Raw genomic sequence first — 15,281 nt, 5'->3', positions numbered from 1 at the left:
AAATAAAAACAAAAACAAAAAAACAAAACTAAAACCAAACCAAAACAACAACAAAAAACCCAAAACAAAACAAAAACCCTAAATCCAATAGCAAACAAACAAGTTCCCATCTTCCCCATAAAAATTAACTACTGGGCCCCACAATTCAAGCTGAGCAGGAAATCTGAAATTCCATGCTTTTTTGGAGCTGAAAGAGTCATCTGTCGTTGATCATGGCTGAGGGAAAGTCAGAACGGCTCTATGTAGCTTATTTAATATAACTGAACCATGAATCTGAATGTGGAAATGACTATATGCTACACAGACACACATGAGAAACAGTACACCAGAACCCAAGCACAATTTGCATTTGCATCCACAAAAGGAAATTCTGACTTCACTTCTGATATATGCATGTTAGAGTCATACTTCTCCAGAGGTTTAAACAAATTCAGGCAGGAGACAGTGGCTAGCACTAATGTTGTCACGTGGTCCCAGTTGGAGGTTTTAGAGTTTTTGTTGACTTTCTATTTTTAACTCCCATATTCAGCTGCCCTCTTGATGTGGGAGCTCCCTCTGTGTGCCATGAATACCATTGGTGAATAAAGAAACTGCCTTGGCCTGTTGATAGGGCAGAACTTAGGTAGGTGGGGAAAACTCAACTGAATGCTGGGAAAAAGGAGGCAGAGTCAGAGAGAAGTCATGTAGTGGGAACTTTACCTGGTAAGCCATTACCATGTGGTGATACACAGATTAATGGAGATGGGTTAAATTAAGATGTAAGAATTAGCCAGTAAGAAGCTAGAGGTAATGGGCCAAGCAATGATTTAATTAATACAGTTTCTGTGTGATTATTTCTTTTTCTTTCTTTCTTTTTTTTTTTTTTTTTTTTTTTTGAGACAGGGTTTCTCTGCGTAGCCCTGGCTGCCTTGGAACTCGCTCTGTAGACTAACTAGCCTGGCCTCGAACTTACACCCATTCACCTGGCTCTACCTCCTGAGTGCTGGGATTAAGAGGTTTTTTCAAAAACAATAACTAACATATAGTGTTATCTTAATCAATATGACTCTTGAATTTGGTATACTTTTTAAGTTTTCTCAGGAAAGATTCTATTTGCAGCACATAGCTTGAGGGTTCCAACAGATCAGTGTGCAAGTTCGAAGTGAGAGAGACCCTCACGTGACATCCTGATGCAGATCCTGATCTGCTCTGTGTTTGGGGACTCTGCTTTGAGTATGATGCTTCTTTGACTAGACTATCACCCAGACACACATTAGTGAAAGCACATACCAAATTAATCTCTTCAGCATTGAAGTCCTCAGCCAAGAAAGCAGTCCTAGTCAAAACTTCATGGCGCTTGGTTTCATGAATCTGGTCCAGTTTGGTCCCTATTACCAACAGTGGGATTTGGTTATCAGCAAATTGTTCTCGGTCATAATCCCTGTGACAAATAACCAGGAAGAGGTGAATGGAATTTACCTTTCCAATGTAGACGTGTACTAGTCAAATGCAAGACGCTTGCACAATTTCAGTGATAATTAACTAATTCCTGCTCATTACCACCTAGAAATAGTTTTTCTCCTAATTCCTTCCATGTACTTATTCACCATCAATTCATCATCTATTAAATTCCAGTTACTCATCTTACTACTCAACATCTGTTCCTATATGTCTTTCTAACAAGTAATTTGGATCATTGAGAGCCTAATGTGATTTAACTGTCCAACAACGCTCTGTCTTCAACAGGTATCAGCTTCAAAATTTTTCAATGTAGAGGCAGAAAGTGGATTTGAGGCTCAGTGTATGGAAAACCCAGGGGCCTAGCGTGCAATGCAGGTACTTCAAGCACAAATTCTCTACCTTTCCTATTCATTCCTGCCTATGAGTGGTTTTCAGAGTACAAAGAAGTAGGGTAGCTGCAGGCTAGAGGACAGAGAGCCTAAGAGACTACAGCTTAGAATGGGAGTGGAGGGAAAACAGCTGAAATGCTAAACATAATAGTAAAAGGCAAAAAAAGAAGCAAATAATTATCCTAACATGACAGCCATGAGGGACAAAGGATCGACTATCAGAATCCCTCAGAGATAGAAGGGCGGGGGTCTATTATAATTCATTTTATTTCCACTTTTTCCCAAAGGATTGAGTAGCAATACGAATGATATTTCTCATTATTGAAAGGAACATAAAGTCTATTGTTGTTAATTAATTGAAATTCTATTCACCTATTAGAAGCAAAATAGATCTAACTTTCTGACATGTTATAAGCTCTATTTACAACAGTCAGCAAAATCTGCTTTTTAACAATCAATATTGCATAATTCAATCAATAAAACCCACTGGAGCACAGCTTCTCTTCTATCCTAGCCTTTTTCTTTCTTTTTGAGCAATATAAAGTGGGCTGGGAGCAAAGGTTGCTACATCTCTCCATCCTACAATGGCATTAGAGCCTCAGCTATGGTTCCACCGCAGAACACAGTCTGTTTGAACTATGTAGCCCATCTCATATAAATATCATCTGTTTTATATGCATCGAAGCCAATAATAGCTCAAGTTCAAGGCCCATGAGCCAGCACCTTCTTCCCTACACAAGCCTGACTTAGGAGACATGGTTTGAAATGAAATTTGAACGACTAGAGAATGAGGTTTTCGGGGTTCTTTCCTTCAGGATTATTTCTTTCTCTTCTAGTCACAGATTCTCTTATGGAGATTTGTGTTTTCTATCAAATACCATCTCTGACACACACTCTCCACTATCTGGACCTTATAGAAGCTCCTATAGATTACCCTGTAAGTATATGTGCCGTGCTTGCTCATCTTCCATTTTAGTTCTTCGTTTTATCAAGAGCTATATTCACTGAATGACAAATGTTTACAATGACTCATCTCCTAAATATTAATTTTAAAAGAAAATTGTACCTGATTGATTTTGGTTTTCCTTATTGCTTCTTTCATAAAAAAAACATCATCCAAATTGAAATTAGATCTTGAAATCATGTTAAAATCATTACGTAAAAACCTGGTGGAGATTTTTGTTATGGACAGTTATGACTAGCACTCTCCCCTCAAACCCTACCATTTTATATGTACAATAACCCTCTGAGAAACAAAACAACAGTTTTACATCTCTTCACACTATAGCTATCACTGAGAGAAGATTCAAGATCCAAGAGATACACTTTAAAGACACACTAGGACTTTCGATCTTGCTGTTGTATTTTTTAAACTGGTGGTAAGGATTGAACCTGGGGCCTCACACGCGCTAGGGAAGGGCTCTACTGAGCTACAGTGTCAGAACTCTCAGGAGGAAATATTTACGTAGGCTCAAGGTTTCAAAGGGAGTAGACACATAGATCAATAGAACAAAGTACAGAAGCCGACCTGTACAAATATGGTCAGCTGATTTTGTCAAAGGATGAAAGCGACTCAGTGGAGACAGGATACTCTTGTTAACAAACGATGCTGGAACAAGCGACATTCAAATTTAAGATTGATAAGCCCAAATCACACATATTATAAAAAAATTAAAGCAGGCCAGAAATCTAGTATAAACCCCAATTTATAAGACCTATAGAAAAAAAAAACACAGAAGAAAAATCTGTATGATCTGAAATTAAGCAAACATTTCTTAATACCAAGAGCAAAATCCAGAGTAGGAAAACTAAGTAACTAGATTTCATCAAAATAAAACGCACTGCCATGAAAGATGTCATTCAGATAATGGAAAGACTGTGTATAGACTAAAATATAGAGCCAATCACACATCTTACAAAGTTTTATTTTTTAAAGTGAATTTTCAGGATTGCAAACACATTTAAAACCAATTGTAAAGTAATTCCTAGCTTACCCATTTGTCACCAGGACTCCAGTTGGAACCAAATCTCTATTGAGAACTTCCAATGACCAGCGATATAAGTTCTGAGATGACTTCTTATTTGTTAAGTCATGCACTAAAATAATACCTAAAATGAATATGTAAAATGACGTCAGCATTCATCAGCATCTCTTCCTTTACAATCAACAAGGGCAAACACAGTAAGTACAAATCTTAGGGGCTCAGTGATCTAGTATTCAAGTATGACTAACAAAAGCAGACAAGCATTTCAAGATGGTCTTTACAAAAATTTCCAAATAACTAACTATAAAGCTTTGCTACTAATATACTTTTAAAAGTGTTTTCTTTTTTATTTCTCAAAGGCTAACAGAACGTCATAAAATATTCAGAATGCCTTTTGATATGCTCATCCAGCAGGCCCTGAGTGCCAACTACATGCTAGAACTGCTTACAGAAGCACTGCACCAATGAGGGGCATTGCCTATTAACAGATTATATTCATTCAAAAACTGTACTCTTTCTGCACTGGTAAAATGTATTAAAATAGCACCGCTTTAATTTTTATAACTTCGGTTTTTCCTTTTAAAAAACAAATCCAGGCTTTTACTACACCAAGGATACTGGTTTGGCTCACTGTGTAGCCCAGTCTGGTCTGGAATTCTTCATACTCCTGCCTTTTCCTCTCAGATCTGAGATACGTGTGCCACACTTTCAGCTCAATCTCTAGCCTACTGTTCTTAATGTCCATTTCTATTTATGTGTAGGTGTGTCTGTCTGTGCATACACACAGGTGCGGGTACCTGTGGAGGTAGAAGAGGGCAGTGTATCTCCTGGAGCTGAGATTACAGACAGCTGTGAGCTGCCCTGTGGCGGCTGGGAATCAGCTGGGGCTTCTCCAAGGGCAGCCGGTGTTCTTAACTGCTGAACCATTCCTCCAGCCCCTCAGTTGTGATTCTTTAATAAACAAAATATTGAGCTGTAGCTCTTTTGAATTTCAACCGCTCAAGAATTTATTTTTGTTGTTCTTTGAATTCATTGCTAGCTATGTAAGCTTGTTACTTTAAGAGATTTGGTTAGCCCATTGTAGTGACACATGCTTAGACTCCTGCATTTGGTAAACTGAGGCAGGAGAATTTAAGTTTGGGGCCAGCCAAGGCAACATAGCGAGACCCTGACTTAAAAGGCAAATGAGGGGAGAAGAAAATGAAAATGGAGGACAGGGATGAAGGGAGAATGAACTGAAAAGAGCAAGAGTCTACAGTCAAACTACTGTGAATATGTTCAATCTCTTCTCAATTAGCAAAGAAACACGCCACTAGGAGATAGTGAGGGGACGCAGTCAAGTATGCATGCGGGCTGGAGAGATGGCTCAGTGGTTGAAGCACTGACTGTTCTCCAGAGGACCCAGGTTCAATTCCCAGCACTCACATGACAGCTCACAAGAGTCTGTAATTCCAGTTCCAGGGGAGCTACCTGGCCACTGCAAGCACCAAGCATGAATATGATACACAGATATATATATATATGCAAACAAAACATCAATAAATATAAAGTATTTAAAAACTATATAAAATTTTAAATATTAGAAATAAATATTTAAAAAGTATGAATAGTAGAAAAGATATGGATTTTTTGAGATTGAGGAAAATAACAAAATTTCACATGGCTCAGAAATACAAGTAAATAGATCAACTAAAGTCCTGGACAGAAAAGCCAGGGTAAAAGAAGAAATTTCAATGCCTGTTGGAATTTAGAACATCATCTTGTGATACAAGAACCATAGATTTTCACACTCTACTTATTTACTTATTCATTTATTTATCAAGACAGGTTTTCTCTGTGTAGCTTTGGAGCCTGTCCTGGAACTCGCTCTGTAGACCAGGCTGGCCTCGAACTCACAGATGTCTCTGCCTCCTGAGTGCTGGAGTAAAGCCATGTGCCACCATTGCCTAGCCATACTCTTTCTTTTTTAATTAAATTTATTTTTTAAAATTTCATACATGAGTACAATATTTACATAATTTTTACCCTTTCTGATATCCCCTCCGATTTCTCCTGTGTCCCCCCATTCCCTCGTAAATTCATATCCCTCTTTAATTATTGTCACACATGTATGTATTTATAAATGCAGCCTGCTTGAGTATATTTGTACTGCTGCTTCTTTATGTGTTCGTGGCTGACCACCTGAGCTTGAACAAGCTCTCAGGGGATCATCCCTAGAGAAGGTGGATTCTCTCCTTGAGAAGACAGATTCTCTTTCAGTGGTCATTAATTGCCCTGTAGCTCTTTGCCTGGAGGCAGGGCCTTGGGAAACATATTCCATCCACACTGGTTCACCAACTGGTGTTGTGCAGGTCATGTTTAGATGAGCACACTTTTTTAGGTAACATGAATTTGTAGTCAATCTGATAGCAAAAGATTATAGAAAAGTGTAATAAAATCTCACAGGAGCATAAAAAAATAGATATTTTCACCTAGGCTGCCTATTAGATGTACAAAAAACAAAACAAAACAAAAAAACAGAAACAAAAACTTTTTTTTTGTTACAAACAAAAACTTCAGAATGCTTTTGCGCTCTTAAGGGTGTCTGAGCATTCTCTTTCTACTCTTCTTTTCTCATTTAAGCTGAAGTGCTAGGGCCAACTGACGGAGTCAGACTGACATCTGATGAGAATATATTCTAATTAAGGAGGCTGGAGAGACACTCCATAGGCTTTCTACAGAGATGGGTAGCCTGGGTCATCAGAGTGGGAGGAAAGAAAGGGTACTTATTCTCAGATACAGTTCATCTGGAATACCTACAGAGGCTGGGGGATTACTAAAGGGATGGGGAGGGGGTTTAAAGGGAGGTGACATAGAATGAACTGGTATCAAGGGTTAAAAGGGAAGGAGGGAGCAGGAAGGGTTGGACTTGGTTTGGGGTGAAAGAGCAGGGTTGAGGAAAGAGTATGCAGAGGGATAAATAGCATTAAAGGCCTTTGGAAAAAGACATATGGAAAACTACTACTTCTGAGCTTAATATTTTTATTTACATGTAATATATATCATCTACATAAAAAAGTAAAAATGGAGTGCCCCTATAGCAAGGCAACAATGCCTCCAGCAGAGGCTAATATGTTAGACTGTGACATGCAGATTTAAATCGAGAGTTAAGCACATCAGCTTTCTCACAGAAGACAAGCCCAGCATGCCATGGCATTTCATATCAATGATCAGCACTTCCAGACCACTAACAGATGGCAGAAATGAAGACACTTACCATTTACAGAGTTGTAGAACACTGCTCTCGTACTTTTCACGCTGCTGGCACTGCCCACAGAGCCTCCAATATCCCACAATTCTATGTAGTATGTCTTCTCTTCTGGGGTTCCTTCTTTGTAGTCATGCACCTAATGGATTAATCAAAATCATCATTAGAGCCACCACACAATCTGGTGAGCGCCCTCATTTGGCCTAAAGCAACGCCATCCCTACAGCACCCCGCCCTCTGGCTCTGCCCGTCACCTCCTATCTTCCACGCTTGCCCCTCACTAGACAACTCTAATCTTCCACCCTATTTGACCCTACATTTGAGATGAACATCTGGTTATTCCCTTCCTGCTTTCAAAGCTTTAGTGCCTTCCCACGAAGCACAAGCTGTGACCCATTCTTCCACCTCTGTCACTCTCTATCTTTCTTAGCCACATTCATTTACAAAACTCCAATCCTGACCAGAGCCTCTACTTCCTTTATTGTGCCCCCAGAATTCTGTTTCCTGAATGTGTAGCTCAGAAAACTACATCCTAGTAGTCGGAGTCCTCTTCAAATTCAAGTGTGCCCTTGGAGTCACCCATCAATCCTGCTGTCCACTTTCCCTGTCCTGAGAATAATTCCATACTTTCGCTGCTTTTGGAAATTTCCAGTATCTCTTCTCTAGACTCAATAGAGCTAACTTGGTTTCCTAGGCTAGAATAATAACAATAAGAACTTCCTCCACTGCTTTTTCTACCTCCTTGAATGTATGCCCATAGGATCACTTTCCTCCTGCTATTACCTTAGGCTGTCTGTGCCCCTCGGGCTAAATCTGAATCTTCTGTGCAGTAAAAATTTCCCCTGCACAGACGCAGTCACGCATCCTTCTCACTCTCGAGCATGGCATTTCCTCCTGGGCTGGATAATTCTCCACAACATGCAGAGGTGCCTTGCCTTCTGCCAGGTACCATGCTGTTCCTCTGCTCCTCCCCACAGGAAGGCCTTCAAGCCGTTACCTATCTCCAGCTCTGTTTTCCCTCATTTTTTAAATGTAAAAGTTTTATTTTTTGAGAATTCAATGTATGAGTACTGTGTTTACATTTCCAACCTTCTCTCTCCTCTTCTCCAGTCCTACTGTGTTCGCCCTCTGACCTCGCAACTTCTCAAATTCAAGACTTCAGTTACTGTGTGTGTATGTGTGTGTATACATACAATCTACTTAGTCTATTTAGTGTTCCTGTATGGTGCACATGTGGCAGCGGAGAACAGCTGTGTAAGTCAGTTTTCTCCTTCCACGGAGTGGACCACAGATCCAGCTCAGGCCATCAGCTTGGCAGCAAGCACAGTTACACGCTGTGCAATCTTACTGGCCCTCACCCTCCTTTTCTCAAATGCTTCTTTATTTTTATTTTATGTGCCCAAGTGTTTTGACTCCATGTATGAATGTACATGCCTGGTACCCACAGAGGCCAGAAAAGGGCATCAGATTCCCTGGAACCACATCTCTTTAGAGCTCCTTCCTATATGATCTTCACAACATCTTCCTACTGAACCACTTCTGGTCAAGGTTGCCAGTTAGCTCCACACTGACTTCCCCGGGGCTCTGCAGCCTTTCTCCATGCGGTCTCCATGACAACACCACCCTGGCCTTCCTCCCATCTCACTGGCTGGTCACTTAGGTGGTCCTTACTTCTCTCCTGCTCTTGCTGCTCCGGAGTGTCCTGTCCTATTTCTTCTCCGTCCACTCCTGCTCTTCGGCAATTTCGTCTACGCTTATGATTTTATGGATGTTGATGAATCACAAGTTTACATAAATCCTGGGGATTTTAGTCTACCACATTAACCAGGCTACCTCTAAGAATGTCTAATAGGTACTGCAGAGTTAATTTACCAAAAAAAAAAAAAAAAAGATATCCTTGTTTTCTTCCCAAACCTATTCCTCTTCCGGTTTTCACAGCCTTGACAAAAGGCAATCCCTTTGTTGAGATATCTTTGATATTGGAGTCAAAACCTTAAAGTGAACTTTGATTCCTTCCCTACCACAATTGCTCTGTCAGCAAATCCTGTCCCTTTGGTCACCCCTCAACTATTATCCTTTAGGGGGATGGCCCTGTTTACTTCTTTGCCTGAATTATCTAACATGGTCTCTTAGTTTCCCTACAGGAAGCATTCCCTTACCTATTCATTTTCCACAACGTAGTTAGAGGGATTATGTTCAATCCAAGTGAGTCCAATGGCTTTCTCAGTCACAATACATGTCAAGCTCTCTTTTTATTCCTCATGATCTAGGCTTTTTTTCCCTATTTGACTATTCAAGTATTTAACTATTTTGGAGCAAATTCTGATATACAATAATCCGATGTATGACGATTCAAGGGTAGACATGAGCCTTTTCAAAGGAACTTAGAAATAAATATATAGAGCCAGGTGGGTTGTACTCCTGTGATCTCAGCATTGGAGAGGTTGAGGGAGGATTACGCATTTGAAATTGGCCTTGGCTGTGCTGTGGGACTTTGACTCCCACACTGCAGTCCTCCTTCGCTCCCCTCCAAAACAGAAAACTATCCATCAAGCTGCAGAATCAGGGTCTCTGGGGGTGAGGCCTAGCATATAAATCTCCAAACGATTCTGCTGTAATGCTCAGCCTAAGAACTGCTGATTCTATAGATGGAGCTGCTCTGGTACTGGGCTTATACCTCTGGACTGCCATGAACCAGCCTTGGTGTTGCTGAGCTTCTGATGAAAGAGATGCTTTGTGTATCTATAAAGCATCTATTGGCTTTGCAATAATAATGATAAAAAGACAACTTAATTATTTAAAAGATTTCATAAAATCCACTAAACTTCACAACTCAACAGAATGCTTCGTATTTTGCTGTATCCGCTTAGTTCTAAATCCTTAAGCCAGGAAAGCGTTTGAGTACGTGTGGTACTCTATACATAGTCACTGACATTAAGAAGATAAGGAACAGACGAAAACAACAGGATAACATGATGACAGCAAAGTCACAAACACTGGACACTGTTTTAGAGAATTGAAATTAATGCTATATATTGCAGTAAAAAGTACTGCTGTTTTGGTATATGACATAAAAAGTCTGATAACACACGACTATGCCAAATCATCAAAACAAAAAAGGTTAAGGCAGTGGTGGTGGTGGTGGTGCACACCTTTAATCCCAGTACTCCAGAGGCAGAGGCAGGCGGATCTCTGTGAGTTTGAAGTCAACCTAGTCTACAAGAGCTAGTTCCAGGACAGGCTTCAAAGCTACAGAGAAACCCTGCCTTGAAAAACCAAAGAAGAAGAAGAAAAAAAACAAACAAACAAAAAACCATGGAAATATATGAAATATTTTAGAAAGATTCTAAGAAAAACTATTTAAATAGGGAGCAAGTGACCTGTTATGAAAAAGTTTAGCTACTTCCATAAACCCCTCCTGACCTTGCTTTCCCTCATACCCCAAGCCCAGCCGTGTTAGGTTCTCCTCTATGTTTCTGTAACTGTCTCTGTCTACATCGCTGTCACCTCACTGTCTGCACTGTCTCACTGAACACCCACTACCTCTTCTCTCACACCGGGAGCTTGAGAGAGCAGGGGCCATGTGCCTTTCATCTTTGAATCCCTAGAAAACAGTGCAATACCTAGAACCTGTTTGCTAAATTAATATATTTATTTATGCCATGTCATCCTTCAAGGCTTTAGTTTATTTAGTTTGCTTATTAAATTTCTGTTTTGCTTAGTATAGCAATGAGAGGATGTAAATTGGAATAAGAACTTGGTCAAAAAACAAAGATTCCCGAACCATCCCTGAATCCCTGAATCTTTTGAGACAGGATCAAAACTTGTATTTTGTTTGTTTGTTTGTTTTTTGAGAGAAGGTTTCTCTGTAGCTTTGGAGCCTGTCTTGGAACTAGCTCTTGTAGACCAGGCTGGCCCCGAACTCACAAAGATCCACCTGCCTCTAACTCCCGAGTGCTGGGATTAAAGGTGTGCACCACCACCGCCTGGCCAAAACTTGTATTTTTATAACACAACTCCTGGTAATGTACTAGCCTGTTAGCCAGAATGCTCTGGGTAGACACACCTGTAAACCACTCTGACGACTTATTGATACTCTCCCCTAATACAAAATACCTTCCAAACCAAAGTTTTTCAAAGTCCCTTCTAGAATTAGGAGAGGTGTCTCTCTTCCGTCCCCATTTGCTTAATTAATTCTCAACTAAGTGAATCCAAGTGCAGTGAGTGCTAAGAATTTAAACTGTAGGTTACAAGAAAGTTAACGCTATGCTAAGCATGGCTCTTGACACAGGAAGCGGCATCTGTTGTTATATTAAGTCTAACACAACAGGCAGAGCAACACCTAGCTGTAAGAAGCTTTTTAAAAATGTATGTAAACCAAGTCATCGAGGATCTGATACCTAAAGCCATTCAAAGCTTTTATGGCAATGCAGGTGGGCTTTCTCCATAGGAAGCAGGACCATATGGGAATCAACAGGAGCACCGCTCCTCAGCGCCACCCCCCTCACATGTCTCTTGAGCAACACATCACGATTACACGTGGGTACAGTTCACTGGAGTGCTTCAGTGTAACTTTTAAAGAGAAATAAATTCAGTAAAGGAAATGATACACATCAAGAGAGATAAGATGCCTATAGAATTACTTCTAGAAAGAAAGGAAGAGTAGGAATTCTTAGGAGAGTGTTGAGAGAAAAAGAGAAGAGAGACGAACAGAGCAACCAAGAGATGCCACTGGCGTCCTGGACGTTTGAATTCAAGGGATAGAGGCTACTGCCAATTGCTTTTCTTTCTAGTGCCTTCTCAACTGCCTTCAGTCAAGCTCAATTCCTCTATGTAAAAAAGGTCTTCCCCTCTGTGCTATAACCATTCTTCCCTTCTAGCTGATTTCAGCCTGTGTCTGTTTCCTGGCTGCTCGGTCACTCCATTTGGTTTGCGCCAGTTAAACGTAATCACATGTCCAAAGGTTAGTGCTAACCTCCCTATGTTTGTTTCTTCTTTCCACCTTGTATCTCGGGCATTTTGTAATAAGGACAATGCCGCTCCGTTCAGGACTTCCCGTGTTTGCTCATGTAGTCGGCCATCCTTTTAGCTATATTCTATGTTGATCAACTTTTCTATGTCGCCTCTTTTAGGAACTTCAACTCTTTAAATGCACCCCAAGGTTTCCCTTTCTTTCTTTTGAACTCATTAGCTGTCATGATTTAGGTGATTTCTATATACGACTGCAATTCTTAGTTATCTCCTTCAGCACCTTATTAGCATATGCTTTCTGACCAGCTTCAGTTCATAGCTGCACCCTTCACCACATTTAGAACTCAATTCTTACAATGACCTTCTCTCTTACCTATGAGATAAGCCTTTGGGAGGAGAGTTAAGTCTGTCTGCCCAATAACTTGGCCCCCAATCGCCAGCATCTTCAGCACGTCGTTTATCACTTTCTCTCCGGCCGTCATTGCCTTGTTCCCTAGTGCTGCCCTGAGGTTCTGACTTCAGCGGTGGACATGTCCAGGACTAACTGCCGGCAGCACCGAATTACCAAACCATCAAGATATGGTTCGTTCACCTGCTGAGCTAATTTTTTTATTTTACTAAATTCAAATTTGTTGCCACATGAAGCTAGTTGTTATCACATTGGGCTTTATGGGAATACTCATTGCCTTACACTGTTTTGGAATAAGATGTAGTAAGGTTAGCTGGGTGATGGTGGCGCACGCCTTTAATCCCAGCACTTGGGATGCAGAGGCAGGCGGATGGATCTCTGTGAGTTCGAGACCAGCCTGGTCTACAAGAGCTAGTTCCAGGACAGGCTCCAAAACCACAGAGAAACCTTGTCTCGAAAAAAAAAAAAAAGATGCAGTAAGGTTGTTGATTAAGAATGCAGGCTTTTGGATCAGGCTGCCTGGACTTGAATTCCAATTCTGTCACTTGCTAGCAACACAACCTTGACATCTGCGTCTCACTTGCTTCCTGTGCTGAGCGTGGCACCAACCATCGATACCCACCTCACAGAGCTGTTGTGGGAAATGAATGAATGCCTATGTACATGGGTTCCTAACCCAGGAAAGCACTAAAGGAACGTTAGCTATCATTATTGTCACTTTAAAGACTACTAGATAGACACCTTATCCCTCCAAGTAAATCCACTTCATATCCCTAGTGAGGATAAAAACTATGCTTCTTATTTTTCCCCAGTGCCTGCACATTGTTTCGTTACCCAAAGAGAAATTCAATAAGTATTGATTGCATGCAATGTACAAGTTAGAGAGTTAAAATCCCATTAAAGTGAACTAGAAATGACAAATGAATTTCCTTATTTATAATCTTTGAAAAGATTAAGCTCTAAACATCTTGTTGTCATTATTAGGAGTAGCCATGCGCTCATCAGTCCATTAGATTCGAAGTAACAAAGTCGGCAGCCAGGAGTGAGTGAAGAATACCACAAAACAAAACGCCTGCTCGATTCAGTTACGGCCTCTGCCCATACGGTCAGTTATAATCACCGAGTAAATGCATTAACTGCATGCAACACTGCAAACGATCACACCATCTCCTCCGCCATCTCTATTCTTAGCTGCCTCTTACCATATCTAAAGCGAGTTAAATGGAGCAACTGTGTCCAGTTCTGGAGAGTGGGTGTCCAGGAATCTACTTTAGCCCTAGAGAGCCCCCTCTTGCAGGCTCAATACACAGACACTGTGACTGAACTATAAAAGCCTCTTCAGGAGTCTCTGTTCTCCTAAGACATTTATAAGGCCTTTATACATTTAATTATTTCCCTACAGGGAATAACTGCTCATATTATTATAATAGTCATGATTTACGTTTCTATGACAACTTTAGAGTATCCTTTCAGAATGCCTTTACTTATGTCACCACTCAAGAAACACATGCTTCTCTCGGAGAAAGACGACAGAGATGAAGGACGAGCAGTAATACGAGCTAGGCCCCTTTCAGCCCCATATGCCTTATTCTTCAACAACACAATTCAGGTCAGACTGGCTTTAAGGGAACCACCCAGCACTGCGCTGGTCCCAGGGAGACCAGCCACACTACAGTGAGCGCTGGCCAGCATAGCTTTCCCCCGCTTCCTTTTCTTTTTTATTTATTCTTCTCTCATACAATAAATACATCCTGCCTGCAGCCTCCCCCCACTCCTCCCAGTTACCCCTCACTTCACCTCTCCCCAATCCACTGATCTTCAGTTTTCTCAGAAAAGAGCAGGCCTCCGAGGAATAGGTCCTCTGCATACACACTGTGGTTGTTCTTGCGGCCCTTTTCCTCCTACTAGCTTTGACTATAGTTTCCTTGTGGGCAGTTTCATGCCATCTAGAGTTCTTAGAAGTAGTAGTGGAGAGCTGGAGAAATGGCTCAGTGGTTAAGAGCACTGACTGCTCTTCTAGAGGACCCGGGTTCAATTCCCAGCACCCACATGGCAGCTCACAACTGTCTGAAAATCCAGTTCCAGGGGATCTGACACCAATGCACATAAAACAAAGATAAATAAATCATAATCTTAAAAAAAAGAAGTAGTAATGGATTAAACAACAAGAAACAACCCTATGGTCCAGCAGGAAATTCTTGACTTGGTAATCCCCAAAGCAGAGATTTCCTCAGGGAATTGCTGTGACTTCAGTAAGTGAGGTCTTTGAGAATTACTAGTTTGGCTGCGGTGCTCTCCAGGACTTATACAGAGCATTGGCTGCAGAAATGATCAGGCCCTTTCACAAAGAGGGCCGACAGAGGCGAAGTCTGTCTAGGAGTCTTCGCCCCCAGATGCATTCAGGACATTCATATACTTGTTTTCCTCATTGAACACGCACGGGGGAGGGGCTTTGTTGGAACTCTTACATTCTTGTCCTCAAACTACTCATCACTGGGCCTCAGTAATCTCTTCCTCCAAGAATTTCTGCAGGGTGTGGTAGTGCACACTTTTAATCCCAGCACTAGGAAGTCAGAGGAAGGAGGATCTCTGAGTTGGAAATCAATCTGGACTACAGAGCTAATTCCAAGCTAGGGGTTAGGGCTATTACACAGAGAAACCTGTCTCAAAAAAAAAAAAAAAAAAAAAAAAAAAAAAAAAAAAAAAAAAAAAAAAAAAAAAAAAAAAAGATTTTACTTTCCCTATGGAGTCTTGCCCCATAAAACAAAATCCTGTTCCATCTTAGCCTTGCCTTTCTGAAGTAGCTATCTACATCTCAAAGATGCAACTTTTCATGCCCT

The 15,281-nt window shown here is 40.9% G+C and overlaps 1 protein-coding gene across 2 annotated transcripts in view; it reads right to left on the bottom strand.

The window, feature by feature from the left end:
* Positions 1–15,281, bottom strand: part of Rabl3 (RAB, member of RAS oncogene family like 3) — a 32,166-nt gene that overhangs the window by 8,261 nt on the left and 8,624 nt on the right. Inside the window, exons 2-5 of one of the 2 annotated variants that reach the window (XM_050148805.1) lie at positions 7,071–7,200; positions 4,612–4,765; positions 3,824–3,938; positions 1,270–1,420 (exon numbers count right to left, since the gene is read on the bottom strand). In XM_050148805.1, coding sequence (XP_050004762.1) covers positions 1,270–1,420; positions 3,824–3,938; positions 4,612–4,741 — 396 coding nt within the window. In that variant the 5' untranslated portion in view covers positions 4,742–4,765; positions 7,071–7,200. The remainder of the gene's footprint in view (positions 1–1,269; positions 1,421–3,823; positions 3,939–4,611; positions 4,766–7,070; positions 7,201–15,281) is intronic. The other variant, XM_050148804.1, reaches the window with a different exon arrangement.

This window comes from Alexandromys fortis, unplaced genomic scaffold, assembly GCF_014885135.2.
Source record: "Alexandromys fortis isolate MF-2015 unplaced genomic scaffold, M_Fortis_MF-2015_v1.1 scaffold_4, whole genome shotgun sequence".
NCBI lineage: Eukaryota > Metazoa > Chordata > Mammalia > Rodentia > Cricetidae > Alexandromys > Alexandromys fortis.
Note: the sequence above shows the minus strand (reverse complement) of the source record. Positions and strands in the feature narration are given on the sequence as shown.